Genomic DNA, 27020 nt, shown 5'->3' with positions numbered 1-27020 from the left:
TAAATTTTTTTATTATAGTTGATTTACAGTGTTCTGTCAGTTCCCACTGTACAGCAAAGTGACCCAGTCTCACACACGCACACGCACACGCACACACACACACATTCTTTTTCTCACATTATCCTCCAGCAAGTTCCACCACAAGTGATCGGATATAGTTCCCTGTGCAACACAGCAGGATCTCATTGCCTAATTCTGGAGTTTCTATCAAGATAAGTTACGTTGTTCTTATTCTCGGAAGTGGAACAGGGAGTTGCCTCTGTGGCTCAGTGGCCACGAACCCGGGTAGTATTCATGAGGACGTGGGTTCGATCCCTGGCCTTGCTCAGCGGGTTAAGGATCCAGCGTTGCTGTGAGCTGTGGTGTAGGCCGTCAGCAGCAGCTCCTATTTGACCCCCAGCCTGGGAATTTCCATATGCTGCAGGCGTGACTCTAAAAAGAGAGAGGAAAAAAAAAAAGAAATGGAGCAGGAATAAACGACAGCACATCTCCTGAGAGCGTCTTCCCTTCTATCGACAGGGCACAAAAGGGGCTCATCTAGAAACAGAGGACACCGCCCAACCCCAGACAGCTTCCTAGTGTCCAAAGCAGCGCTACCCAGAGAGGGGCCCTTCCCGCCCCCTCGCGTGGAAGGGATGTGTGAGAAGGGTTTGCATCCCGCCTGCGCCCTGCCCAGCCTTCCCTCCCTCGAGCCCCTCCCACCACCACCCCAGTTCCTCTCCCCAAACCCCCAAAAACCAGGCCCATAAGGAAGAGGCCGACTGAACCTGACAGCGATTATGGGTTGTCCATTTCCCAACATCTTGCTGGGAAAAAGTGTGTTAACTAAATCAACATCCTTTAGCCACCAAACTTTGTTCGAAAATCCAGAACATTAAAGGAAATTCTGGAAAAGGACAATGATTCCTCATCTCAGCACCTAAGGCAACGCTGCGAGCCCTGCGGTTCACGCCGTTTCTGGCGAGAGCTCGGCAGGCGGGTCCTTCGAGGTGCCCTCATCAGCAGCTCAATGTCCCAAATAGACCTGCGAAGCCACCTCAGTGCTTTCACTTTCCCTCAGAGGCAAAATAAGTGAGGCAAAGGCTGCGGGTTGGATTCAGGACTTGGTCGAGAGCCCAGCGAGCCGGTCTCTGCCCATCTTGTCAGCCCCACCAGTGGGCACAGCACACTCACCTTGGCAAGACTTCTCATCTGTCAGTAACTTAAATCCCTTTCGGCAGCTGCAGTCAAAACTGCCCGCGGTGTTTCTGCAGACGTGGTCGCAGCCTCCGTTGCGCGTCTGGCACTCGTCAACATCTGTAACAGACAAGCACTGGCACGTCGGACGCCATGCCTGCCTCGCTTGGCACAAACCCCTGAGGTCCTACTGTGTGTGCTTCATCACCCTCTGAAACAAAAACACCCATAAAAGCATTAAAGGAGTCTGCTGATGTGTTTAGTCTCACGCACATTCTCTCGTCTGGCTTAACCCATGTTGGGAGACAAAGGCCTGCTGCCCCGAGGAGCTCTGGCTGCACTGCCCTTCCCCGGACCAGCATGAGGCCACAGGTATGGAAAGAAGGGGAGCCTGTCATCGTCTCATCCCTGCACTAGGCTCTCGAGATCAGATGGCTTCCTTTCCTACACCTTCCCTTCCTGTTGAACGATTAGAGTTACAAGAAACTAGAATATTTGTTTTGGCAAATTACATAACAATAAACAGCCTCGATGCTTTTAAATGATTTCTGGTAATCTTATCTTTTCAACAGTTTCATGTGGTAACGGGCTCTCTGCCTTTTATCATGTTAAAGAACCAAGCCTCTGCACTCTTCCCTGCTAGCAGCTCAGAGGGTCTCTGTTCGAGGTACCAGTTAACGATAGGGTTATTCATTAAGCTCTCCGGATAACAATCTCGGCTGTTATTTATATAATCATCTCTAGGCTGTTATTTACGATGTTATGATGTTATCTCCCGCCCATGAATGCTGAACAGCTGCTTTGTTCTAATTAGGCCACTGCCTGAAATGGATCATTAGATGCTTGTAGAAGCTGACCTTCTCAACACTTAGTGTAATCAAGGTGGTTCTAATTAAGCTTACTCAATGATAACCTTCTCCTCGCCCAGGGGAGGAACGCTTCCTTTTGATCAGTATGAATCCTAAGCAAATCTGGAGCCGCTCAGGAGGAAGGGGGGACAGAGCCGCCTTCGCCCGACACGCGAGCGCGAGCGGCGTGCAGCGCGGCTACCTCTACAGGTCTTCCCGTCCGGCTGGAGCGTGAAGCCGATAGGACAACTGCAGCGAACACCGGTCGCCGTGTCCTTACAGGTGCGATCGCAGCCTCCATTGCCAACAGCACACGTCTCTGCAGGAGGACAGAAAGCCCAGTCGGCTCCCTTCAGAGGAAGGGGTCAGTGCGGGGGGTCGCCTGACCCAAGTCCCGGAAGGTCGGGCAGCGTGTGGGGCCCTCGCAGCCACCCCAGGCCCTGCCACCGCGGGGGAGCTACAGGGAGAGCACCACCCAAATAAGTGACAGCTCCTGGGGAAGCCTGGCAGGGTGACAGAGCGGTGAAGATGCCTCTGCCACCCTGCTCAGCTTCTTTTATGCCATATTTGAAGCCACGAAAATGTCCTGTTGCTGCTACCCTGGCAGCCTAGAGGTGGATGCAGAACAAAGGGGGTGTCCCTTCTTCCACCCCGCCCCGCCTCTATCCACGGCACGTGGGGGAAAAGGCAAGAGGGGGTACACACTGCCCACCCCACCCAAGCTCTGCAGCAGACCCGCGACTTCCTCCTTGCAATTGCCAAGCACCTCGGCCTGGAAGTTTAGCTCCCCTGTCAGAGCCCTGTCACAGCTACAAGAAAGATCAGCCGCGCCTGCAGAGATGAGGCACAGCAAGCTAACGGCCCAGTTCTGCAAATCACAGAATAATTCCAGCAGCACACAGACGCTATTCGAGATGCATTCAGCTGTTAGCATCCAGACATCCAGAAACTAGTTTTACTTCCATAGCTGCCTCTTTGCAAAGCCTTGGGGCACAAACTCAGTTCTGATTCAATATGACAGACAACAGATAGGACGTGGAGACTCATTTCTATTCCCCCAAACCTCTCTAAAAATGAGTGTGAGTAAACCTCTTTTTTCTTTTTAGGGCCACACCTGTGTATAGCAGTTCCCAGGCTAGGGGTCAAATCAGAGCTACAGCTGCCGGTCTATACCACAGCCACAGCCACGCAGGATCTGAGGCTCATCTGTGACCTACACTGCAGCTCAAGGCAACACCGGATCCTTAACCCACTGAGCGAGGCCAGAGATTGAACCCACAACCTCATGGATACTATTCAAGTTCTCAGCAACAGGAACTGCAATAAATCTTTTAAATTATCCATCTTTAAGAACAAAGAAAATAGAGAACAATAGACAAAAGACGTCAAATCTTCTGGACGTGGCACGTCAATGGAGAAATACAGCAGAAAGTTAAACCTTAGCAGTTCAACTCGGCACAGGGTTACCAACACGCAGTAGCACACCGGAGCCGCAGACTCCCAGGCAGACACCAAAGTTACCCCAGAGGCAGAGGTGAGGATGGAGTTGAAAACAGGACGCTTGCCTGAGAGTCTCTGTAGCAACTAGGCCCCCAGGTCCCATCTTCATCCCAAGGCCCACAGCCCCTGCCTGGGCTACTGTGGCTACATTCACCCTCTGGAAGAGTTAGACTCAGGGCACCAGCAACAGCAGAGGAGGGGGAGGAGCTGCCAGGTGAAGAGAGCATCTCAGGCCTCCCCCCACCCCCTCCCCAGCTCCCAGGGCCCCGCAGGAGAGTGAAGGACTCTTCCCGGGCTGAACTGACCGCCCAAGGGCAAGGACCTACGGCCACTGGCATCTGGCATTCTAAGCCACTGCCTAGTCCCCAGAGCAAAAAGCCCACCCGTTGGCAGAGCATCGAACTGGCTTTCCGTATTTCACTACTCAACAGGCAAAGGCAGCCCCGAACTGTCAGACATTTCAGGAAAGCCTCCGGTGTGAAATAAACACATCAAATCAAAGCAACAGGAGGAAAGGAGCCTGGAGGAATCAGAGATACCACAGGGGACAACAGGCAAGTTGGCAAATCTCATCCTTAACTTCCTCAGGGAGGTAAGAGAAGCATCAGTGAGCTAGGAACCTGCTCAACAAGAGACCAAAGTAAAATCCATGAAAAATTAAAATATGAAAGGATAAAATTTTAAAAGAACCCTACGGGAGGATTAGAAGAAAAAAAAAAGAAAGAAAGAAAGATCTCCGAGGAAGTAAAACAAAAACATCGAGAAAAGAGAAGAAAATGTAAGGAGGATTCAGGAGTCCAACAGCCACTAACAGGAATTCCGGGGACAGAGCAGAGGAAAACTATCGAAAGAAAACCGCACAAAATTTCTCGGGGACGCAAACGTCCCTGCTGAAAAGGCCTCCTGAGTGCTCAGTGCGACAGACCCCACACGGGGACAGTGCTGTGACATTTCAGATCACCGGGGACAACAAGACGACCCCAACACCCCCAGTGAGCGCGTTCCCGGCTCCATGTGAAGGATCCAGAATAAACACGCCGCAGACCCCTCGCAACGAGCCCGGGTGCTCAACACGACGGAGCACTTTTGAAAACTCGATGGAACACTCTTCCCAGCTCCGAAGTCTCTGCTGAGCCCAATTCTCAGGCGAGGGTGCGGCCGACTCTAACAGCACTTGCAGGTGGGCAAGATTTCACAACCTCGCGTGGTGTCTCCCCACGTCAACACCGAGGGCAGACAGAGGCTCTCCGCCCAAACCAGGAAGGTGGGGAAGGGACTTCCCAGGATGTGAGGGAGGAGGGGCCAGGGTGACGAGGACAGACGCCCGGAGGGGGCGCCGGAGCGGGTGGAAGCCTCGCAGGAGACTCGTCCAAGAAGAAGTGGAATTGATACGTTCCCTGCTACACAGGCACGCACTGTCGAAGGTTTGAGAACTGTCAGAAGGTGGCAAAAGAACTGGCTAGGAGTTCCCGTCTTGGCACAGTGGTTAAGGAATCCGACTAGGAACCATGAGGTTGCAGGGTCGATCCCTGCCCTTGCTCAGTGGGTTAACCATCCGGTGTTGCCCTGAGCTGTGGTGTAGGTTACAGATGCAGCTCAGATCCCTCTGGCGTAGGCCGGTGGCTACAGCTCCGATTAGACCCCTAGCCTGGGAACTTCCATATGCCGCGGGAGCGGCTCAAGAAATGACAAAAAGACCAAAAAAAAAAAAAAAAAAAAAAGATTATTCGGGAGTTCCCGTCGTGGCGTAGTGGTTAATGAATCTGACTAGGAACCATGAGGTTGCAGGTTCGATCCCTGCCCTTGCTCAGTGGGTTAAGGATCCGGCGTTGCCATGAGCTGTGGTGTAGGTTGCAGACGCGGCTTGGATCCCACGTTGCTGTGGCTCTGGCGTAGGCTGGCGGCTACAGCTGCGATTCGACCCCTAGCCTGGGAACCTCCATATGCCGTGGGAGACAAAAAGACAAAAAAAAAAAAAAAAAAAAAACTGGCTAGAGGTCCTTAGAAAACTAAGGAAAAACAGGGTGAGTCATACTTGGATATTCACCGTATGTAAGCTCACATGCGGACTTAAATCGTGATAAAACTACACTGTGTGCACTGGAGAAGGGGGCCTGGCGGGAGCTACAACTCAGTCCTCACGGCAGGAAGTCAAACGCCAGCATTGAAAACTGACACCTCAAGAAATAACCATAGACGCTTCTCTTTTCCGAAATGCAGGGGGCGGTTCCAGTCGTGGCCCAGCAGAAACGAATCCAACCAGGACCCGTGAGGGTGCAGGTTTGATCCCTGGCCTCGCTCAGTGGGTGAAGGATCCGGTGTTGTCATGAGCTGTGGTGGAGGCCACAGACCCGGCTCGGATCCCGTGTCTCTGTGGCCGTGGTGTAGGCCAGCAGCTGTAGCTCCGATTCGACCCCCAGCCGGGGGACTTCCACGTGCCTTGGGGGTGGCCCTCAACAAACCAAACAAAACGAAACAAAAAAAGCAAAGAAGCCTAGATGTGGGGAGTCGGGAAAAGGAGAAACTACTCAGAGAACTGAAAACTGTCACCTCTGGCAAGTGGGAAGTGAGGAGGCAAGGAAATGATGTATTTCATTACAAGCTTAACAGTACTAATTAAGCTTTTAAGGATTTTATATTATTCATACGTACTCTTTTAAGGCGATTAAAAACAGTAACTTTAATACGGCAGAAAAGAGCTGGGAAACCTCACCTGCCTGGTAACCAGTGGCTTAGTTCCCTACCTGTTAAATCTCTAAGCTGCCTGAGGGTCAGTCTTGTTTAGGTCAAGCCAAGCCTTCTCCAGAATAACAATGTCAAAGGACCCACCCCACTCCCACCCCCTCAGCCACCACCAGCTCGGCTGGCAGCCCTTCCTCTGCCCCCGGCCAAGACCCCTCGCCCGCACTCATCTCTCCTGCCAGCAACACGGGCTGAGGCCGAAGCAGAAGGCTCAGTGGGCAGAGACCCAGCCCAATCTCCACGCTCAGCGGAGCCCACCCCCAGGGCCCCTCTCGTCACGGTTCCTCAGAAGGGGGGTCTCATGCCCCGACCACCCTCCAAGCCCCAGGCCTGGCACTGCGGGCACTTCTGCACGTTATTGGCGCAGCTGAGCTCCCTGAGGACCCGGAGCCGGCGACTGTGTCACAGCCGTCTTAGAGGAGGACCAGGACACGGAGGCTCGGGGCCGTGCTAGGATGCCACCTGGGTTATTCCAAGTACGGTCCCCGGGCAGCGCTCTTCCTGCAAGACCAGGGGTCCTGGATGGAGACTAAGGAGCAGCGTGTGGAGAACAGACCCCCCCAGGCTGGACGAGCGCTGCTGAGTCCGGTCCGGCAGGTCTGGGGGCACGTAGGCCCCACTTCAGGCCGAGGCCGGCAGTCGGGGAGGGAGAGGGACACGTGACGGCTGGGAGAGGGGGTGACGGGCCTACCCATGAGCAGCCGCCGCTTCACCCGTTTATCCCCGTCCGCCATGGATGTGGCGCTGCCCTCTGTCACCTCCAGGGCAGTGTCCGGTCGCTCTGCAAGAGATGCAAAGAGCACAGATCTCAGACTGAACACGCCAGACTGTAGGGCCACGTCTGTGGAAATCCAGCCACGAGGACAGAGGGAGGTGTGAGACCTCGCTGGACGGAGCGGGTGGTCTCAGGCCCTGTGGGAAGCACGGCGTGTTACACGCCCACGGAGCCTTAGGAAACGCTGAACATGGAAAAGACGTTTTTATTGTATGGTACTGACCAGAGACACCGGGGAATGCAAGCTTCAGGTGCGCTCCAGAGCCCTTAGTCTACAGGACGAAACACCTGGGGTCAGGGAACCTCTACACTGGAGCCGGCAGAGGGCCAGGCAACCACCCCGCCGGAACCAGGACACTGTGGCTCCTGCTGACAGTCAGGCCCTGTCATCACCAACAGCAGGCCTGAGCTGCGCTGCCCTGGCCTCCTGGGAGGTGCTGTTCCAGCTTCCAGAACACCAGCTTCAGCAGCAGCTGGTCTGGAGGAGGAGGAAGGGCTTGCCGGGGTCTCACAGGGGAGACCCCACCCCGGCCTGGACTTGTCCCACTGCCACGTGCGAAGAGGCAGGGGACCTGTCTGAGGGCGAAGGCGCTGGAAACTCCCTTCATCTGATCCTAAACACTAGAACAGCTGGTGTTGGGGCTGGGTTAGGGTGAGCAGGCCAGCAGACCCCACCCGGCGGGAGGGTCCCCGCTCACCGGGGCAGCTCCTCCCATCCACGTGCAGCTCGGACTGAGGGTGGCAGCTACACTCTGGGCCTGCAGCCGTGTCCTCACAGGAGTGCTGGCATCCGCCGTTTCCATGGCCACAGGTCACTAAGAGGAAAACGAATCGGCACATAAAGCCCTGAGATTTCCGCTCCCCTGGCTGCGTCTGCGGCAAAAGAACTCCGCTTTTATTCAGGAAGTATCTGAGCACCTCGCTCGTGCCTGGCGCTGTGCAGAAAAGAAAAACCTTGACCCAGCCCATGTCCCTGTCCATGGAAACAGGGGGTCACAGTGTGACTTGTGCAAATGCTGAGTGACAGGTCTGGGCGACATTATACAGGAAGATAGGGAGGCGAGGCTGGGGGGAGAGTTTCACTCTTTAAAGGGAATTAGGAGCCCCTGCTGTGGCTCAGCAGTTAATGAACCTGACTGGCATCTATGAGGATGAGGGTTCGATCCCCGGCTTCACTCAGAGGGTTAAGGATCTGGCACTGCTTCGGCTGTGGTGCAGGCTGGCAGCGGTAGCTCCAATTCGACCCCTAGCCTGGGAATTCCATATGCCATGTCTGTGACCCTAAAAAGATGAAAAAAAAGAAAAAAGGAAATTAGATCAAAAGATGCTAAACTACTGCTTTGCTCTCTCAGAAGTGCTGGGACTTTTGGAAATGCCGTGGCCCTTTGTGAGCAGCACAGACACAAATACTCCACGTGCTGTGTGTGCCGGGGCTTCTCATCAGATTCCATCTGGATTAGTGGGAAGGGAGAGTAGGCAGGGGAGGGACGGCTCTGCACACAGTCAAGGCAACGTGAACCAGTAAGCACAACGACTGTGCACAAACACACTGACAACAGGCCGAAAAAAGGAAAGAAAAGAAAGCTACAAAACCACCTGTTCCTCAGTCTGAAAGGGGTCGCCCCTGGCAGAGGGAATGGAGAGGCAAAGGCCATGTGTCCTTTACGCTCCGGTCCGCAGTTGTATTTGACTTTCTCATGAAGAAACTGAGAGCATGTCTGCGCTGAGAGGAAGAGGCAGAAGCTGCGCACACATGCCGACGACTCGGCAGGAATGTGAGATGGTAAAACCACCGGTCGCGCCGTAAAATTCTGGGTGTTTCTGCGTTCCTTCCTCGAGTTTTATAATTGATTATGAACTATTTGAGCGGTAATATTTTTTAAAAATTTTTTAATTTTTAAAAATAAGCTTTTAGGATCTCTACTGTGGTACAGTGAGTTAATGACCCAGCTTGTCTCTATCGAGGCACTGCTTTTGTTTTGGGTTTGTTGTTTTTTTTTTTTTTTTTGTCCTTTTAGGGCCCTGTCCTTTTGATGCCCTATATTAGAGAACGTTTGGTAAATTATGACTAAAAGCCACAACAGCAACGCTAGAAAATGCCAGCTTGCAGTGGTCACCTGCTTTCAACCATTTTCAGGGTATCGACCGTGGGTTTGAAAGCCTATTTTAACACAGTTTCTAAGGGTTTCACGTGCACAGCAAGGAGGACAGCCTAAAGCAAGCTGTTTGCAGACGGCTCTGTTTGAAGAGGAAAAACCCTCGGCTGCAGGGGGCCGAGGAGCCGCCTCCAACCTCGCCGTGACCTTGCCGAGCACTCGGGCTGAAACAGCAGAAAATCACAGGAAGCTTCCAGACACTCAAACTCTTGGATTTTGCTTTTAGCTCCAGACAAATACGCTCATTCTAAATACTCTTCAGGGGTTCTAAGAATGTCTAAACTGCAGCAAATTTAGAAAACACAGATTGTGGAAAGGAATGGACGGCTCCTGCACTTACTTCTGCTGTGAGGGCCTGTGTCGGTAGCCAGTCTGGGGGTTTGCGGGACAGGAGCGGGCCGAGCGAGGGTGAGAGAGGCCCGGAATCGCTGTGAGGGCGTCGGGAGCAGTGGGCCCCATCCTGGGAGTGGGCACACACCAGCTGGACCTACCGGGCCCGCGTCCCTCCTGCCACCCGAAGAGAAAGCCACCTGACCTCCCAGGAAGTGGCTTTGAGCAGCCACATGGGAGAGGCCCTGAGATGGGGTCATTCGTGCTGCTGGCTTCTTAGGTCAGCCTCTGACCAGACGCAGAGCTCACAGAAGAATCCAGAGAAGCTGGCGGGAAAGTGACGGTGAAACCTAAGTGCCACTCACTCAAGGGCCACCCCTGCACGAGCTCGGCAGCCGGCCTGACTGGAGGCAGGTCCGTGCCCACGCAGCTCACCCAGGGACGGTGGGCAGGCCGGGGGACTCCCCACTTTTCTGGCCGCCCTCGGTACCTACACAGGCTTTCTGGTGAAGCCACATCATTCTCTGCAAATGAGGCGAAAACCATTTCCCACAAAGAAGCCCTTGAAAAGCCACTAGAACCACGATTAAAACAGTAACGCTACAGATCTGTGATACGTGGTAGGAGACCTTAAAACGCACCTCGTTTGTGAGTTACGAGAATGCGCACGCATCACAGGCCAAAAGGAGTTAACAGGCTAGTATCTGGGGCGCGTCCCTTAAAAACAGGCACAGGAAATCTCGGGGGACGCGCAGTCATCAAAATGTGGGTCTGTGGCTGAAGACGGAGCGGAGGAGAACGAAACGCCCGTCGCCGACTTAGAAGCGGCTGACTGGCCTCAGGCGTTTAACGCCGCTCCCTCCCGAGACGCCCCTGAACCGGCAGAGGCGTGAGTACACACTCCCAGCAGAGCCATCGGAAGCCGTCAGAGGAGGAAACCACAGCCAGGACCCCCGATCTGGGGAGGGGGGCCGCCTCCCCGCTGGAACCCCGAGGCTCAGATTCAAAAACGCAGAACACGGGGGCCAGGTCCAGCCAGGGCTGCAAACAGGCATCGCCGAGGCCGGGAGGGAGGCTCCCGCCGGTCCCGCCACCCAGGCTCCGCGGGCTCACACTCGAGGCCGCGGTCTCTCCTGAGACCCCGGGTCGTGTCGGAAATGCAGTCCATTTAGCGATCGGCGTCAGAGAACGGGCGAGTCTGCAGAGCCAGGTGGGGCAGGTGAAGCCGAACGCCCCGCCTGCTCGTCCCGGCCTGGGCTTTCCGCCTGCATGTTCCTCCCCAGAGTCACGGGGGCCGGGGGATTCTCAGGGGTGCCCCCCACCCCGGCAGAGCAGAGGTACCTTCTGAGTGGTGAATGCACGTGTGCTGATTGTCACTCAGGAAAAAGCCCTCCTTGCAGCGACACTCGTAGCTTCCCATGAGGTTCACGCAGCTGTGCTGGCAGCCGCCGTTGTCCCGCAGGCACTCGTCCGCATCTGGAGGGGAGAAGGCTTAGCCTCCGCTCCCACACACCGCCCCGCCTGGCAGCCACGGGACTCCTGCTAGGCAGAGACCAGGCCCCTCTTCAGGTCCCCAGCACCGGGGAGCCCAGGGGAGCAGCCCTTGTGGGTCTGGGGGTCCCTGGGATGGGCCCGCCCCATGGACGCAGATAATCGTTCAGTAGTTACTGAGCATTCCCTTGCCAGGCTGGGTGCCAGAGGAGACAGGAGAAGAGCCCTGCCCTCCCGGAGCATGCCCTGGGGCAGAGGCAGGGACACAACCGTCCAAGGAGCGTGAGAGAAGGGATGGGAGCATCCCTGATCCGTGGGCATCGGGATGGGAGCTGGCGAAGGATGCACCCCGCAGGTGTCCCCAAGCACAAATCAGGGCCGGGCAGGCGGGCAGGAGAGGGCGGGAGGCAGGAGCAGAGCGAAGGTGGTGACACGAAGACGCGGGACAACAGGGGCCACCCAGGCCCGCGAAGCAAGTCTGTGCGGTGGAGCGACAGGAGACAGAGCTGGGACGGTGGACGGGTCACGCCTCGGAGGACCCTGACTCCCAGGAAAGGGTTCCTGCTTCATCAGAGAGGCAGCTGGGAAGCCCTGGAGCAGGGGGGACACAGTCGGCGCCCGGCGCTGGGAGAACAGGCTGCAGCTGAGCAGAGGACACCTGTGCCCGAAAAGTCCACGGCCGGCGCCAGCGGGGAGCAGGCCGGGGCCTGGCAGGGGAGACGCCTGGGACGGAAGAGACAGACGGGGCTGGGACGGGGAGCCATGTGGACACGGCGGGAGTGGCCGAGAAACGGGGGAGACCAGGGCTGGGCAGAGAACTGGGGGCGGAGAGGTGGCTGGTCCCCAGCACGGCAGGGAGGTGATGCGGGTGAGGTGGTGACCTCCGGGGCCTGGCCCAGCGGGGCTGTGGGAAACCTGAGCTGGCGTTGTAAAGACACCTTTGGGAACCATTTACCTGCCGTGTCCTGGTAAAGAGGGGGCTACAGATGGGAAAATCAAGGCAGGAGTGTGGGGAGAGAGAGGGGAAAGCAGCGAGACGGCCGGAGTAGAGCTGAGAGAACACGAGGAGCAGGAGGAGCCAGCAGACAGCAGGAGCCGCAGAGGAGGAGCCCGGAGCAGAGGGGGCGCGCCTTGGCAGGGCTCTGCCTCCAGGCTGAGACGGGGTCTTCCTTCCACTGGACTACATGCTACCCCCAGCACGCTGCATCTGTACGCTCACTGCAAGGCAGTCTCATTTTTTTTTTTTTTTTCTCCTTTTTTGGCCACACGCTCGCATGTGGAACTTCCCAGGCCAGGGATCAAACCTGTGCCACAGCAGTGACCTGAGCCACTGCAGTGACAATGCTGGATCCTTAGCCTGCTGCACCACAAGAGAATTCCTCAAAAGCTTTTCTTATTTTGCACCTTTTGAGTCCTCAAAACCCTTTACCCATCCATCTCCACTAGACTGCAAGCTCCGTGAGAACAGAGATTTCTGTTTTATTTAGCGTAGCCCTGGAACCCACAGCACATATTAACTATTCAACGCATGAACCACCAAGCAGGAGAGTATAGCCTCATCAGAGCTAACGACGAGGAAACTCCCAGAAGGAGTCTGGAGGCTCAAGGAGAAGGCTGATTGGAAAGCAACTGATTTTCTCCAGCCTTGATCCCCCCCCCTCCGCAACCCCACCCCTGCCTCTCACTGGCTCCTGTAACAAGCTCATTCACATTTAAATATCTGTTATCTGGTTCCAAGCGTTCCTCCTACACCCTGCTGCTGCTTTTCCAAACTGATGGGACTCAAGTCACATCCCCTGAAGCCCAACAAAGCACCCTTCTCTGTGCCAAAGGCTGAAGGAGCACCTGCCAGAGGGTGAGCCGCGTGGAACACACCTGGCCTCCGGGTTCCGCGGTGACACTGTGGTGAGCAGCAGGGACGGGTCTGCCCAAACACCAAATCCTGGCCTGGTTCTGAGTGAAGGGGTAATCCCCTCCGAGCCCCCCACCTCTCCCCATGTCTGACCCACCGTTTGTTTCCTCCAAAGCCCTGAGAAAGGTGTCATGGAGTCGAGCGATGCACCTGGACTGAATTCACACCAAGCACGTGTGTTCACAGGCACCAGGGTGTCTCGAGCCGGGTGAGCGTCCCCAGACGGTACAAGGGTGTCCTGCAGCCCTGGCTGCAGGTTACAGCCCCGACGTCTGGACCCCACCTCCAGAGACACTGAGAGAGCTGGTCCCGTGTGAGACTAAGACAGGGGTGACCTTTGAAACGTCTCAAGGGAGGCTGCTGAGCACCTAGCAGCGACGGGGCACTCCCAGGTATTCGGTAAACGGGCACTGAGAGGGGTGCGCTGTGGGCAGGACCCGTGCCCAGTTCTCCAGGCTCCCAGGCACCCGGGTCTGGGAGGCTAAGGGCCCGAGCTCAGCGGAGTCCCGCTCTGCGTCCCCTGGCTGGTCCGCCGGGGGCTGATGTGCAGTCAGGGGCCAGGGGAGGCAATCCCGGAGGACGCAGGAGCCGGCCACTCCTGAGAGTTCGGGCGCTGAGCTCCTTTCTTGCCACAAAGCGCCTCAGCTCTTTGAGTCCAAAGGGCAGAGGAGCCTCTATGTGCACTGGGCCTGCTCTGCTCCATGTGCCACTTGACTTTCTCAGGCCTCCCGCTTCAGAGAGTCCTGAGCCCCTCCAGACAGACCCCGAGGGGAAAGGGGTCAGTGTCAGCTCAGTGTCCTCAGGGCTCAGGATTCACGGGCAGGCCACGCTCCAGAGCCCCGCCAGCCCAGCCCAGGTCCCTCTCAGATGGTCGTTGTTCCTCGGAAGCGCCCGCGTCCCCGGGCTGAGGGTTGCAGCACCACTGTGACGACTGGGTCGCCCTCAGATACAAGCCCTCCAAACTCCGTTACTGGCTAGTCAAGGGCATGAGTGGTTTCCGCCAGAAAATGGTTTTTAAAAACTCAAACATACTGTATGGGTCTCAATTACACAGTAAATGTGATTTTTTCTTTCTTTCTTTGTGGTTTTTCATTAACCTCAATTGATGGCTGCTCTCAGGACGGTCTCTCTCATGCACCTTTTTGCGGGGCTGATGTTTTAGAAAGTCTGCAGAGCAGCGGTGACCCCCAGCCCTCAGCCATCCCTGCTGACAGCTGCAGGTGGGAAGGCCCAGGGCACAGGCAGGAAGGGACAGTGCCTACAGGTGGGCAGGGCTCCAGGTGACACGGTAAAGGTCCCATCAGGGCTGAGTCTCAAATGGAAATACTCTCCTACCCCAGGGCTCAAGATGCAAGTTCTGCCTGCACTCATTTCATGACTTTTCTGCCAACCTCAAAGCACTGGATCAAGTGGCCACTCCCACTGCAGGGCAAGAAAGCTCCTGACCCGCTGTCCCCACAGAGCCAGGGCCCAGCTCAAGCTGCTCCCTGGTCAGCCAAGTGGACATCAGTGGGTCCACCCCATGAAGGATCTGGGTCACAAGTGCCAAAGGAACCTGATGCCATCTGTCTCTCGTGATGTCCTCCTGTCCCCTGAGAACAGCAGCCTTAAAGGGCAAACAGACAACAAACACCTGCCTTCCAGGCGCTGGTCCTCAAAGATTCCCACCGCTCAGCCTCCCCAGCGCTTGCTGATTTTAAATTCTGATTTACTCCTGGCATAGGGGCCACGTGCACACGGTGTCTGCAGTCCCTAACCCAGAGACTGCACCACCAACAGAGGTTTCGGTTTCACGGATGCCAGGAGGAGGTTAACGGAAGGTTTCTGTTTGAACTGCCCTCTCTCTCAAGAAAAAGAAGGGGGGACCGACCTGGCTGAGATGCAAGCACACATGTGGACTCTCCAGAACAAGGAGTTTTACATGCTTCTGGAATCGAGACACTTACAGGGCTAAAGAAATCCTTATAAGTCAAGACTCCTCTACTCCAAGACCAAACTTTTTTTTTTTTTTTTTTGGTCTTTTTAGGGCCACACCTGCAGCATATGGAAGTTCTCACTCAGGCTAGGGGTTGAATCAGAGCCACAGTTGCCAGCCTACACCACAGCCACAGCAACGCAGGATCCAAGGCACATGTGCAACCTACACCACAGCCCGTGGCAATGCTGGATCCTTAACCCGCTGAGCAGGGCCAGGGGTCGAACCCGCATCCTCACAGATACTCGTCGGGTTCCCTACCGCTGAGCCGTGACGGGAACGCCTAGGACCAAAGATGCTGGCGGGGACGAGTCAATGCCGCCAAGTCAGGAAGCAGCGAGGTCGACGTCCACCCGCCTCCGTGGACGGGGGAGGACTCTCCCCTCACAAACCGCCACAGAAAACCAAAGGCCCGCCTAGTCTTCTGTCGCGGAGCGTGGTTTCTGGGGAGCCCGAAAACACAGGCCTCTGATCCCACTCTTGCTTTTCAAAGGAAAGAAAGGGAGCAGCCGGCAGGCGGGTGAAGGAGAACCGCCGTCCTCTCACCGAGACAGTCCCGGCCCTCGTGAGCCGCGTGAAACCGTCCGGACAAGCGCGTGCAAAGGGTCGCGGACACAGCCTGCGCTGAGTCCCTCCGCACACGCGGCGACGTCTGGGGACAAAGCAGGAGCGAGCCGCACAGCGTGAGCCGCACAGAAGCAAACCGCGCTCCTCCCGTGGGGTGGGGACACAGGCACTCACCGCTCCACCGGCCGCCCGCTTCCAGACATCCACCCTGAAGGCACAGCTGCCCCGACAGCGAGCAAACAGGCGTGAGGTTATCCGCGGACGCGTCCGTCATCCCCAAACACTGAGCGCAACCGAAAAGCCCACACACAGCAAGCAGCTGAAGAATTCGGGGACGTTTACTCAGTGGGACACTTTACAACATTTTTTAAATTAAGAAGAAACAATAAGAAAGGTCTCTATGATGGGTTTGGGGTGATTTTTCGCATGTCCTAATACGTATTTTAAAAATCAAAATGCAAAAGAGTACCTGTATTGTACTACATTCATGTTCAACATAAGGGATATAAACACACACACATGAAATTTCCAGCATGCCTTTTTTTTTTTTTTTTTTAACAGAACTTGACATTTTATATGGAAACACAGAAGACTGAGCAGAGCCAAAATATTTTGCAAAAGAAGAACAGACCTGGAGGATTTTCACTTACCATAAAGCTGCAGTTATCAAGACAATGTGTTTCAGGCAGAGGCAGACACACAGACCACTGGAACAGAATCATGAGTCTAGAAACAAACCCTTATGTCGATGGCCACTCCATTTTAGACAAAAGTGCTAAGGCAATTTACTGGGAGAAATGAGAGTCTCTTCAACAAATGGTGCGGAGACAACTGGATATCCACGCGCAGAAAGGATTTATTTAGGCTCTTACCCCATGCACAAAAATCACAACTTGCAGCAGAGGCCTAAATGTAAGAGGGAAAACCAGAAGCTTTTAGGACAAAATACGAAGCTTTTCCAAGAAAATCTTTGAGACCTCGGGCTAGGTAAAGAGTTTTTAGGTACAACACTAGATAAAACCAAACACCCAATCTATGAGTTTAAAAATTACTAAATTGGACTTTATGAAAATCCAAAGCATCTGAACCTCAAAAGACATCATCAAGAAAATAAGTCAGGAGCTGGTGGGAAAGATTTGTAGGCCATGCGCCTTACAAGGGCTGATGAGGAAGGGCAACTCGACAGCACAACAAACAACCCAGTTAGAACGGACAAAAGATTGAAACAGACGTTTTTCCAAGGGCAGTAGGTTAATGGCTAATAAACGCATAAAAACTGCACATCATTAATTATTCAAGAAGTACAAAGTACAATTATGAGATACCACTTCACACTCCCTAGAACAGTTATAATTTTAAAAAGACAGACAATGGCAACTGCTGTCAAGGATGTGGAGAGATGGGCACCCTCGGGCATTGCTGGTGGTGATACAAGACGGCAGAGTCACTGCGGGAGGTGCCTGGGCGGTTCCTTGCAAACGTAAACATACGCTTACCACCTGACCCAGAGGTTCCATTCCTAGGTCTATAGCCAAGAGACGCAAAGACCTACAGGTGAATGTGCATGGCAACATTTTCATTCACAGTAGCCCCAAAGTAGAAACAACCCAAATATCCACGAAATACCAGTCCACTAACAAAAGCAATGAAACACCAGAACAGCACACAAGGTGGATGAACCTCAGAACCATTATGCTGGAGTTCCCGTTCTGGCTCAGCGGGTTATGAACCCAACTAGTCTCCATGAGGATGTGGGTTCCATGCCTGGCCTTGCTCAGTGCGTTGAGGACCCAGCGTTGCCGTGAGCTGTGGGGTAGGTCATAGACGCGGCTCAGATCCCGCGTTGCTGTGGCTGGGGTGTAGGTCGGCGGCTACAGCTCTGATTCGACCCCTGGCCTGGGAACCTCCATATGCCGCAGGTGTGGCCCCCCCAAAAAAAAAGGCCAAGTGAAAGAAGCCAAACTCAAAAGATCACATATTGTACAGTTCCATTTATAGGAAATGTCCAGAGGAGGCAAATCGCAAGTGACAGGACGTTTCGTGACCCCCTAGGGCTGGGGACAAGGACCTTACTGCCGTGAGGGAGGCGCTTGAGAACTCTGTTCCGCGATGACTGCACGACTCCACTAACCTGCCCCGAATCCCCCATCTGTACACGTACTCGGAGTCGGGGGATTTTACGGGATGCAAGTTACCACTCAGCCTCCTAAGCTGCTCATACGTTGTGCAAAAGCAACACAGGAAAGCAAAGCCAGAAACTGCCGAGCTCCGAGGCCCGCGGTGCGAGGAAGAAGGGGCAGAACGAGGAGGAAGGGGACAGAAAAAGGAGGAGAGAGGACACTCCCCCAGGGGTTTTACAGCTGCGACCCTCAGAACAGGGGGGATGTGCTACATACACGCCTGTACATGCACGTGCGCACACACACACACACCCTCTCCCCAACCAGGAAGCAGGGCGGCGGGGGTAGGCGAGGGGTAAAAACGGACCGCAGAGAGAAACGAAAACCTCTCCGTGCTGTCGGTGAACCACACACGCACGCCGAGGATGTGGAAGCCACGCACCAGCCTGCGTAACTTTGACAAACAAGATCCTGACCAGGTGCTGTGAGGCTAGAAAGCGTTGTGCACGGATACTGCAGCCTACTCCTCCGTCTGTTCCCCTCAGGGTTATGGAGCAGTAATTCTGTAAACACCTCAGGTGGATCCCAGGCTGGAGCCAACAGGCACCTGCGCTGCAGATGAGGAGGGTCAGGTGTCTCCCTGCTGGAGGAAGAGCATGAATAAGCCCAGAGGGAGGTCGGGTGAATCCCGAGGTGCTGCCGCGGAACCGGACCTGCCCGTGGGACCCACTGTTTTTCACGTCCACAGAAGTGGACGGATGTAGGGAATAAACAGTAAGTGTCCATGTGCGGGGTCACGACGCACACATGTATTTCCGAGCTCTGTCTGCTGAGGGGACCTTGCAGTGATGACGTCACAGTGAAAACACCAAGCAGGAGTGCCCACTGCGGCTCAGCAGCTTAAGGACCCAACTTGTCCCTGTGAGGGTGCAGGTTTGATGCCTGGCTTCATTTAGCGGGCTGAGGATCCAGCGTTGCCATAAGCTGAGGTGTAGGTCGCAGACTGGGCTCACATCCAGGACAGCCGCCGCTGTGATGCAGGCCTGCAGCTGCAGCTCGCATTCGACCCCTAGCCCAGGAACTTCCATATGCTGCCGGTGTGGCTGTAAAAAGAAGAAATAAAAAGAGGAAAGAAAGAAAAGTACCAAGCATCCAAACCCTGGTTTCCACACACCGTTTTCCAAAAAAAGGAAAACCAGGGCTCCTTGGAGAAGTGGCCGATTCCAGGGCTGGGAAGGAAAACACAGGTTGAGGCTGGAGCGTTTTGTGGGACCAGAAAAGCGGACTTTCTCATAAAAGCATGGGGGTGTGTCAACAGGACACAAAAGACAGTGTGAAGGCGCTCCATGGCTAAAACCTAAGCCAAAAATAAATAAATACATAATTACATAAATACCCATGAGTCCTCCCGGCATAAATACATAAACACATAAATCAATGCTTAAACAGGACAGAAAGGACAGATCTTCCTTAGAGAAGAATCCCAATTAATAGACGCATAAGGCACAAGGGAAATACAAAACTCTGAAGAGACACACGTCACGCAGTGATAATTGCTGCAGTCAGGATCCACAGCTGGAGGCCAACGTCAGCGGACAAAGATCTGGGGACAAACAGCGTATCAGCACACAGGCTGAGCGTGTCTGCCCCGAGATACGTGTCTATTGAAAGGGGAAAAACAGTCACTTTGTCGTGGAGAAATCCGGCATACAGCACCGTAGCCAGGTGACTGAGCTTCACAGCACCTGCAGGGGGCCGAGCGGGTGCGACGCACCGCAAAGCCCTCGGTGGCACTTCCGGAGCAGCCGCGCCCAAAGCTTCGCGTTCCTTCCGCGACAAAGACACCCCGAGAAGACGCAGGGCCTCCTCCTCTCGGGTCAGGTCCCACAGCAGCCCCTGAGACACAGACAAAAGAACGCCTCAAAGCGTCACTGCCACGAAAGGTCAGGAAGACTGGTTGGAGGAGACGAAGGTGAAGTGCAACGGGGACTTTGAGCTGGATTCTGAGCGGAAAAAGAACGTTAAGAAAAAACTGGCGGCGTCTGAGGGAGGTCTGCACTTTAGTGGCCCAGACTGCGGCGGTTACCTTCCCGGTCCTGATGCTGCTCTACGGTCATTCGAGGCTCGACCATCAGGGTAAGACGAGTGACAAGCACCTGGGACTTCCGCGCTGTTCCTGCAAGTTCGCTAACGTCCAAAATTTTTTCAAAATCAATAAGTAAAAAGACAAATGCCAAAAGCCGAATCTAGATTCACCTCCATTAAACCTGATGCAGCTCCTTAGACCGAGAAGTGAGAACCACATCGTGAGTACTGACTCGCTGAAACGCCTCCCCAAAGTCCGGGACACAAGCAAAGATCACTTAGAATCAAACAGCATTTACTCAAAGCCGCTCCGGAATCACCCTGTTTTAAAAATACTTATTCAGGAGTTCCTGCCATGGCTCAGCGGAAACAAATCTGACGAGCATCCATGAGGATGCAGGTTCAAGCCCTGGCCTCGCTCAGTGGGTTAAAGGATCCACTGTTGCCATGAGCTGGGGTGTAGGTCACAGACGTGGCTCAGATCTGGCGTTGCTGTGGCTGTGGGGTAGGCCAGCAGCGACAGCCCCGATTCGACCCCTAGCCTGGGAACCTCCACATGCCATAGGGACAGCCCTAAAAAAGCAAAAATAAATAAATAAATAAAATAAAAACACTTATTCAAGGCCCATGCTTTCATTTTCCCAACAAGTTGGCAGAAGAAACTGCAGAGAATAAAACTGTGTTCTCTCTGGGCGAACCAGTTCCCGTCCCCGAACTTAAACGGGGCGGCGATGCTGCTGATAATCGCGGCACGAGGTGCCACGGCTTTGGAGCCACGAAGCTTAGACACCGACAGGCCAGGAAACACACGTGAAGGAGCCATGTCTTTGAATCTCCCTCGCTGAACCCCTGCGAGTCCCACTTTCCTTCCTTCTCCTTCTTCGAAGAACGTTTCCACCTTCGGACCCCTGTCCCGAGAAACCAAACTAAACACCAGCTTTATAAATAAGACAGGTACTCAAAACAGCAAATCCCTCTAAGGTTTTAGTTTAAAGTGACAGCACAAAGAATCCACGCTCCCTGTGGACAGTGACGGCCTGTGGATGAAGGTACAGGAGGGTCCCAGGTGTCCAGTTTACAACACATTTTCGTATTGCTTTGTGTGACTTTTTATACAATAATCCTCTATTATTTTAAAACCAACGCAAATGTATAAAAGCGGCAATGCCAGGCAATCATTAATTATTTTTTATTATTATTTTTTATTTTTATTTTTTTTGTCTTTTTAGGGCCGCACCCACGGCATATGGAAGATCCCAGGCTAGGGGTTGAACTGGAGCTGGAGCTGTCAGTCTACACCCCAGCCACAGCAACGCAGGATCTGAGCCGTGTCTGCAACCTACACCACAGCTCACGGCAACACCATATCCTTAAACCACTCGGGGGGCGAGGGATCGAACCTGCGTCCTCATGGATACTAGTCTGGCTTGTTACCACAGAGCCAGGACAGGAACTCCAATCATTAATTATTTTAAACTAAATAGTAGACTTTTCATTCTAAACTGTTAGCAATTCAATTTCACTTGTGTTAAGTCAAACCCAACAGCTAAGACTAACCAAACTTGCCACCTGTTTTTTTGGGTTTTTTGCCTTTTTGTCTTTTCTAGAGCCACTCCCGTGGCATACAGAGGTTCCCAGACTAGGGGTCTAATCAGAGCTGTCGCCGCCAGTTTACACCACAGCCACAGCAACACGGGATCCGAGCCGCAGCTGCGACCTACACCACAGCTCACGGCAATGCCAGATCCTTAACGCACTGAGCAAGGCCAGGAGTCGAACCCGAAACCTCAGGGTTCCTGGTCGGATTCGTTAACCACTGCGCCACCACGGGAGCTCCTCAACTTGCCACCTGTCATTCAATATTATTCACTAACTATGTACTTTACCCCAAAGAGGCCGTGGCTTGGTGTTCTCCCCCGAGAGCGTGCAGTGACTGGAGGTGACAAAGGGAACTCTGTTTTCCCCGAGCAGGGTCCCCACCTGTGCGAATCCCAGCACCGAGAGCGGAGCCTTCGACACGGTCAGGGGGCGGCACGGAGGGACTGGCAGAGACACGGCTCTGAGAGAGGGAGCCCTTTGGCCTCGCAAGATGCCGAGCAGACGAACCTGACCGGGAACCTGAGCGGGACACGCCTCCCCGGAGGGGAGAGGAAGCTTTGCTCCTGGTGCACAAAGGAGACTGCAGACACGAGGATTCCTCACCCCACCAAAGGGGGGCCCGGGAGACGGAGGGAATGGGAGACGCGGGGCTGGGGACCGAGCTAGGCTGGGATCTGACCTTCTTTCGCCCGCAGGCCACCTGTGCGAGCGTGCCCACAAAGCCTTTCCCAATCCCTGCGCGCCTCCGTGTCCCCATCGGTCGAATGAGAGATGGGACTGGCTCAGAGCGCCCCGGAGAGCCCTGCCAGCTCCCACATCCACGGGTTCCATGCCCCCGAGCAGCCCCTCCTATGAGAGTCCAGCCTGTGGCCCGTTCTCAACCTCAGAGTTCCTGAGAGGGGGCCGACCCCCAGGGGCCCAGAGCACAAAACGGCCGAGTCCAGACTTGAGGATCTCAGACCTGGAGCCCCAAGGACTGAAAACATCCCTCTGCACACGTCTTTCCAGGGCAAACCTGCAGCTCCAAATGAGGCAGGTTCTTGGCGTCGGTCCAAAGCCTGGCAGGTCACAATGCCAAACTGGAAAAGTCATGGAAAGACAGCCGCCGGAGCCTCACGCGAGAGCAGGCCCTGGCACTCCAGCTCCGGAGTGAAAGTGCCAGCTGCCTCAGGGAGGCGCCAGGCCAGCCTTGCTCTGGTGGCATGGCTCTCCCGACCAACAAGGCTGCTGACCTTCTGCCCCCTAAGCTGAGTGACTCGGGACCAAAAGATACGAACGTGCCTTTCGTTGTTGTTGTTGCTTTTAGAAGCTAGACAAAAGGACAATGCAGAAGCAGATAAAACAGTATGACCAGCCCTCAGGAAGACCCGATGTTCCCTGTCTCTTAAGGATCTGAAATGCGCTGCAGGGAGGGGCTGATGTGCTGGGGGGGGGCAGAGCAGCACTTTCACCAACATGAGCGGCCAGTGCAAGAGCTAAGGAAGCTTCCGCCGCTGGCGCCCCTCTGCTGGTCCCCAAGTCACTTACCCTCACACCGCCTGCCCTCCCCCTGGTAGCCAGGCCCACAGGAGCACTTGTGGGAGGTGGGTGTGTTCTGACACAGGGCATTGGTGTGGCAATCGTCCACCCCCTGGGCATACCCGTCCACATCTGCAAAACAGCACGGCAGCTCCTGGTAGGGTGTCCTAAGCCCTGGGTGGCCTGGCCCTGACCCCTTCCTGGCAACACCAGCTAAACCGCTTGGGAGCTCCTGGGATGAGCCTCCAGGCCCGGTTTCCAGGCACACCCTGCGCCCTCTGCCCAGGGTGCCCTCTGCCTGGGATGCCCTCTACAATGGCCTTCAGGACTCTGCTCAGACCCACCTCACCTAGGAAGCCTGTCATGACCCGGGAGTGTCAGAAGGCGACCCCTAAGATGTGTCACATATCACACCACCACTTTTCCTGCCTGTCTCCTGGGCTAGACGGCGTCCCGGGACCACAGCGCGGATCTGAGTCCCTGCGGCCTAGGCCAGCGCCTGGCACGTGAGCAGGCGGGGCAAGGGCCCGGCGGGGGAGAGTTGGAGCGGGCACAAGCGCTCTGAGAACAGAGCCGCTCTGCCAGCTTCCTCCGGGTTGGGGTCTGAGGCAACCCTCTGGCTCTGGGCTGGCACACACCCCAGACGCGCCGGGCCCCGGGAGAAGCGCTTCCCGGGCTGAGAGCGCTCCGGGGGCTCCTTCAAAACAAAAGCGTTTTGAAAGTATTTTGATTCCAGTTTGGGTGCAGAACGGGGTCTCGGCCTGTCAAACAGCGGCTGTTGCGCAGGGAGAAAACTCCCCGGGGCGGACGCGAGGCCCGCGGGCCACCTCTGGGCCGCGATGCCGGGGGCGCAGCTGCCTGGACCTCGCGCGGGCCGCGGCCGAGCCCTCGGTTCCCCGCCTCCGCCCGCGGCCGCCCGGCCCGCTCCCCGCGCAGACCGCTAGCGCGCCGGGGGCACGGCCATCGGGGCCGGGGCCGAGGCCGGCCGTGTCCCCAGGCCCCGGGCCTCAAGCCCGTGCGGGGGCGCCGCCTCGGCCCGGCCTGCGGGAGAGCCCCGGGCGAGCAGGACACGCGGAACCCTGCCGCCGCCCCCGCCCCGCGCCAGGTGCGCCCCGCGGCGGGACACTCACCCTCCTCCGGCGGCCCGGGGCCGGCCGCCCGCAGCAGCAGCAGCAGCGGCAGCGACAGCAGCAGCGGCAGCAGCGCCCGCGCCGCGCCCCCGCGGCGGCGGCCTGCGCCCCCCATGGCCCGCGCGGCGGCCCGGAGAAGAGGCGGCGGCGGCGCGGAGAGGTGAGGGCGGCCTGCCGGCCCCCCGCCCCCGCCCCCGCTTCGCACGGACCTCCCCCGCGCCCTCCCGCCCCCGCTCGGCCGAGGGGCGCGGCCGCGGGGCCCGGGCGGGGGCGGGCTCGCCGGGTGCCCCGGGCCCTCGCGCAGGCCCCGCAGCCTGCCGCGCCCCGGGCCCTCGCCCAACCTGTGCGGGGTCCTCCGGCTTGGCCCGGCTCCTCTCGGGAGGACAAACGGCGCTTCTGGCCTGAAGTAGGCGGACACGGGGAGCCCAGCAAGTGTCCTAGAGTCCCCAGATCCCAAAGCCACCTGCAAGGCTTACCTGCCTTTAGTGTGGATGGAATGAGAGCGACCGCAGACTTCAGAGTTGCTTCTCTGCTCCCCTGGCACACCCTGTCTGCCCCTTCCCCATCCTGCCCATCCCAGGCCCCCTTGCACCCCCTGCCCCCCAGTCCTCCCAGGACGGCAGTCCTCTTGTCCTAGCCTGGGGTTCGATGTCTCTTCAGAGCAGCCTAAAAGGCGAAGGGAAAGGAAGCGGGAGGTCGAGGGTGAGGCACCAGGGACAGGAGACCACCCCACTTTGCCTGGGGCACAGGTGGCACAGGTGGCACCAGCTGGACTTGTAAACCTCAGGTCAGCCCAGCTGCAGATACCGGCAGCCACCTGGGTCTGCGAGCAAGGCACCTTTACAAGGAAACACACCTACACAGGGGCACAGGTGACCAGAGCCGCCCCCCCAACCCCCAGCATCAGCCTCTCCCCAGGTAGCAGCAATTCCAAGGTGCGACAATCCACCGTACTCAGGGGTTTGCCTGTGCTTTGAGCTTCTCTGCATTTATTAAATTTTCCCTATGACTAGGTACATCCATACAGGTGTGTGTGTGTGTGTGTATACATTCCTTTGATAATCAGAAAAAAATAAACATCACAAAAAATCCCCACCGAGCTCAGGCACAAAACCTTATCTTCCTGGGGTCCACCGCCCTCCCCGGGCCCCCAGCCCCCTGCCCTCTCCGCTGCTGCCCCGCGGGGCTGGGACTGCCTCTTCGGGTCTTCATTGCTAGCGCCGCTGCTGTCTGCTGGAGAATCTGAGAAAATAAGAACTTTGCTGTGGTTGGTTTGTTTTTGTTTTTGTTTTGACCTCTTCATCCCCAGCGAAGGCAGGCAGGTTTTTTCTTTCCCTCCTCACTCTCGCCCCCTTTTGTTTGGTGCCAAGAGACACTCAGCTATTTCTAGTCCTAAGGGTGGTTTTACACATTTGTAAATCTTCACTAGGTGAACGGTTCTCTCCGTCTTTGTCTTTGTGTCCCTAACAGTGGCCATAAATTACCACCTTCTTTTCTCTCCGCTGCATTAAGCGTCATTGCTTTTGAAATGATCAAAGTTATTTTCCTTTAAAATCCAACCCAAAAGTGCCCACTGTGTGGCACAGACCATTTTGGCTCCAGTCAAAGCATCTAAATACACAAGGCTGCCCAGTCACCTCTCTAGGCGTCTTCTCCAGCCCCTTGTGCCGGGCAAGAAACCAGACACGCTATTCTTTGCCTTCACTGGTCCCCCGAGCTTATATTTTAGTAAGGATACAAAGTAGTTCTAAGACCCAATGTTTTTTTGCCTAAGAGAGTCAGTTTTTGTTGTGTTTCCTGGAAACGTTTACAGCTGGCACAGATCTCCAAAAATGTTCGGAATCCTATTTTGTTTGCCCTAACTTCCATACAGATGTGCTTTCAGCGGGTCAGCTCCTGGATTCCTGCGCAAACCTTTCTGACGCTTCCAATCAGTCAAGATGGTTAATAACTGGGAATTTCCATGGAGGGCTCCAGGGGAAATCTGTGCTCCAACGTCAGGGACCCGCTGCAGGAGGGGCTTGGCGGGCCCAGGGCCAGCGGCTGTCCGCCCTCTATTGTCCCCCTGAGGTCCCCGCATGGTTCCTGAACCTCCCTCTTCCCGCCCCAGGCTGAGAGGCCATGAACCAGACCGGAGGGGACAGGCAGCCCAGCCTGGCCGTCGCACTGGTGGGGGCCTGGGGCCCCAGGAAGACGGCGGAAGCGGAAACCACGTGCAGCTCAGGAGGACTCTGCGTTCGCTGCCCACCTCTCAGTGCCCCACTTTTTCGACTCTTCAGCAGCCTCTGGAAACTCCCTTTAGAAATGCTCTCTCCCTTGGCTCTTGTTTCCCTGCAGCAGGCAAGCTCCTGGTTGTCCTCCTAGCTCTCAGGAAATGCCTCCTCGGTCCTCTTCTGGGGATGCTCTTTCTACATCCTGGCCCTGATGCTCGCTCATTCCCGCGTTCCCGTGAGAGAAATCTCCAGCTCGGATCTCTCCTCTCAGCTTCAGTTCTCTGTATCCAGTTGTCTACTGGATGCCTCCAGCGTGAGCTCCCTCAGATCCAAGATGTTCAAGATGAGAGTTCCCTCTGCGGCACAAAGGGATCAGCAGCATCTCTGCAGCACCAGGATGCGGGTTCCATCCCCCATCCAGCACAGAGGGTTAAGAGGATCTGGTGTTGCTGCAGGATAGGTCACAACTGCTGCTCAGCTCTGATCCCCGGCCCCGGACTCCATATGCTGTGGGGCGGCCAAAAAAGCAAACAAACAAACAGATGTTCAAAGGGCAGTTCACCTTCTCCCTCGAACCCGCCCTTCTCGAGCGCTTCCGCGCTTATATAGAGAGGCCACCAGCATTCTGCAGACACAGCTCAGACACCTGCAGTCATCCCGACTCCACTGGCTCTCTTGGCACCAGAGTCAAACCCTCTCACGATCTCCCTAAACCGCTCTCCTCCTCCAGGCGGGCATCCAGAGCCCAGGGCCCAGCGTCCCTCACCTGGCCTGTTGCTCCTCGTGGGCGCGTCCTCATCCCCCTTTCAGTATCTTCCTCGGGGGCTGCCGGAGGAAGAGGCAAACCTCCTCCCAGCAAGCCCGGCCCCTTCAGGCTCAAGTG

At 55.8% G+C, this 27020-nt stretch overlaps 1 protein-coding gene across 1 annotated transcript in view; it reads right to left on the bottom strand.

Moving 5' to 3' along the window:
* Positions 1–24039, bottom strand: part of SCUBE2 (signal peptide, CUB domain and EGF like domain containing 2) — a 67846-nt gene extending 43807 nt beyond the window's left edge. Inside the window, exons 1-7 of the mRNA XM_021062256.1 lie at positions 23925–24039; positions 22804–22926; positions 10869–11003; positions 7740–7856; positions 6958–7047; positions 2227–2343; positions 1174–1296 (exon numbers count right to left, since the gene is read on the bottom strand). Of these exons, the coding sequence (XP_020917915.1) occupies positions 1174–1296; positions 2227–2343; positions 6958–7047; positions 7740–7856; positions 10869–11003; positions 22804–22926; positions 23925–24039 (820 nt within the window). The remainder of the gene's footprint in view (positions 1–1173; positions 1297–2226; positions 2344–6957; positions 7048–7739; positions 7857–10868; positions 11004–22803; positions 22927–23924) is intronic.

This window comes from Sus scrofa, chromosome 9 (genome assembly GCF_000003025.6).
Source record: "Sus scrofa isolate TJ Tabasco breed Duroc chromosome 9, Sscrofa11.1, whole genome shotgun sequence".
In the NCBI taxonomy this organism is placed as follows: domain Eukaryota; kingdom Metazoa; phylum Chordata; class Mammalia; order Artiodactyla; family Suidae; genus Sus; species Sus scrofa.
Note: the sequence above shows the minus strand (reverse complement) of the source record. Positions and strands in the feature narration are given on the sequence as shown.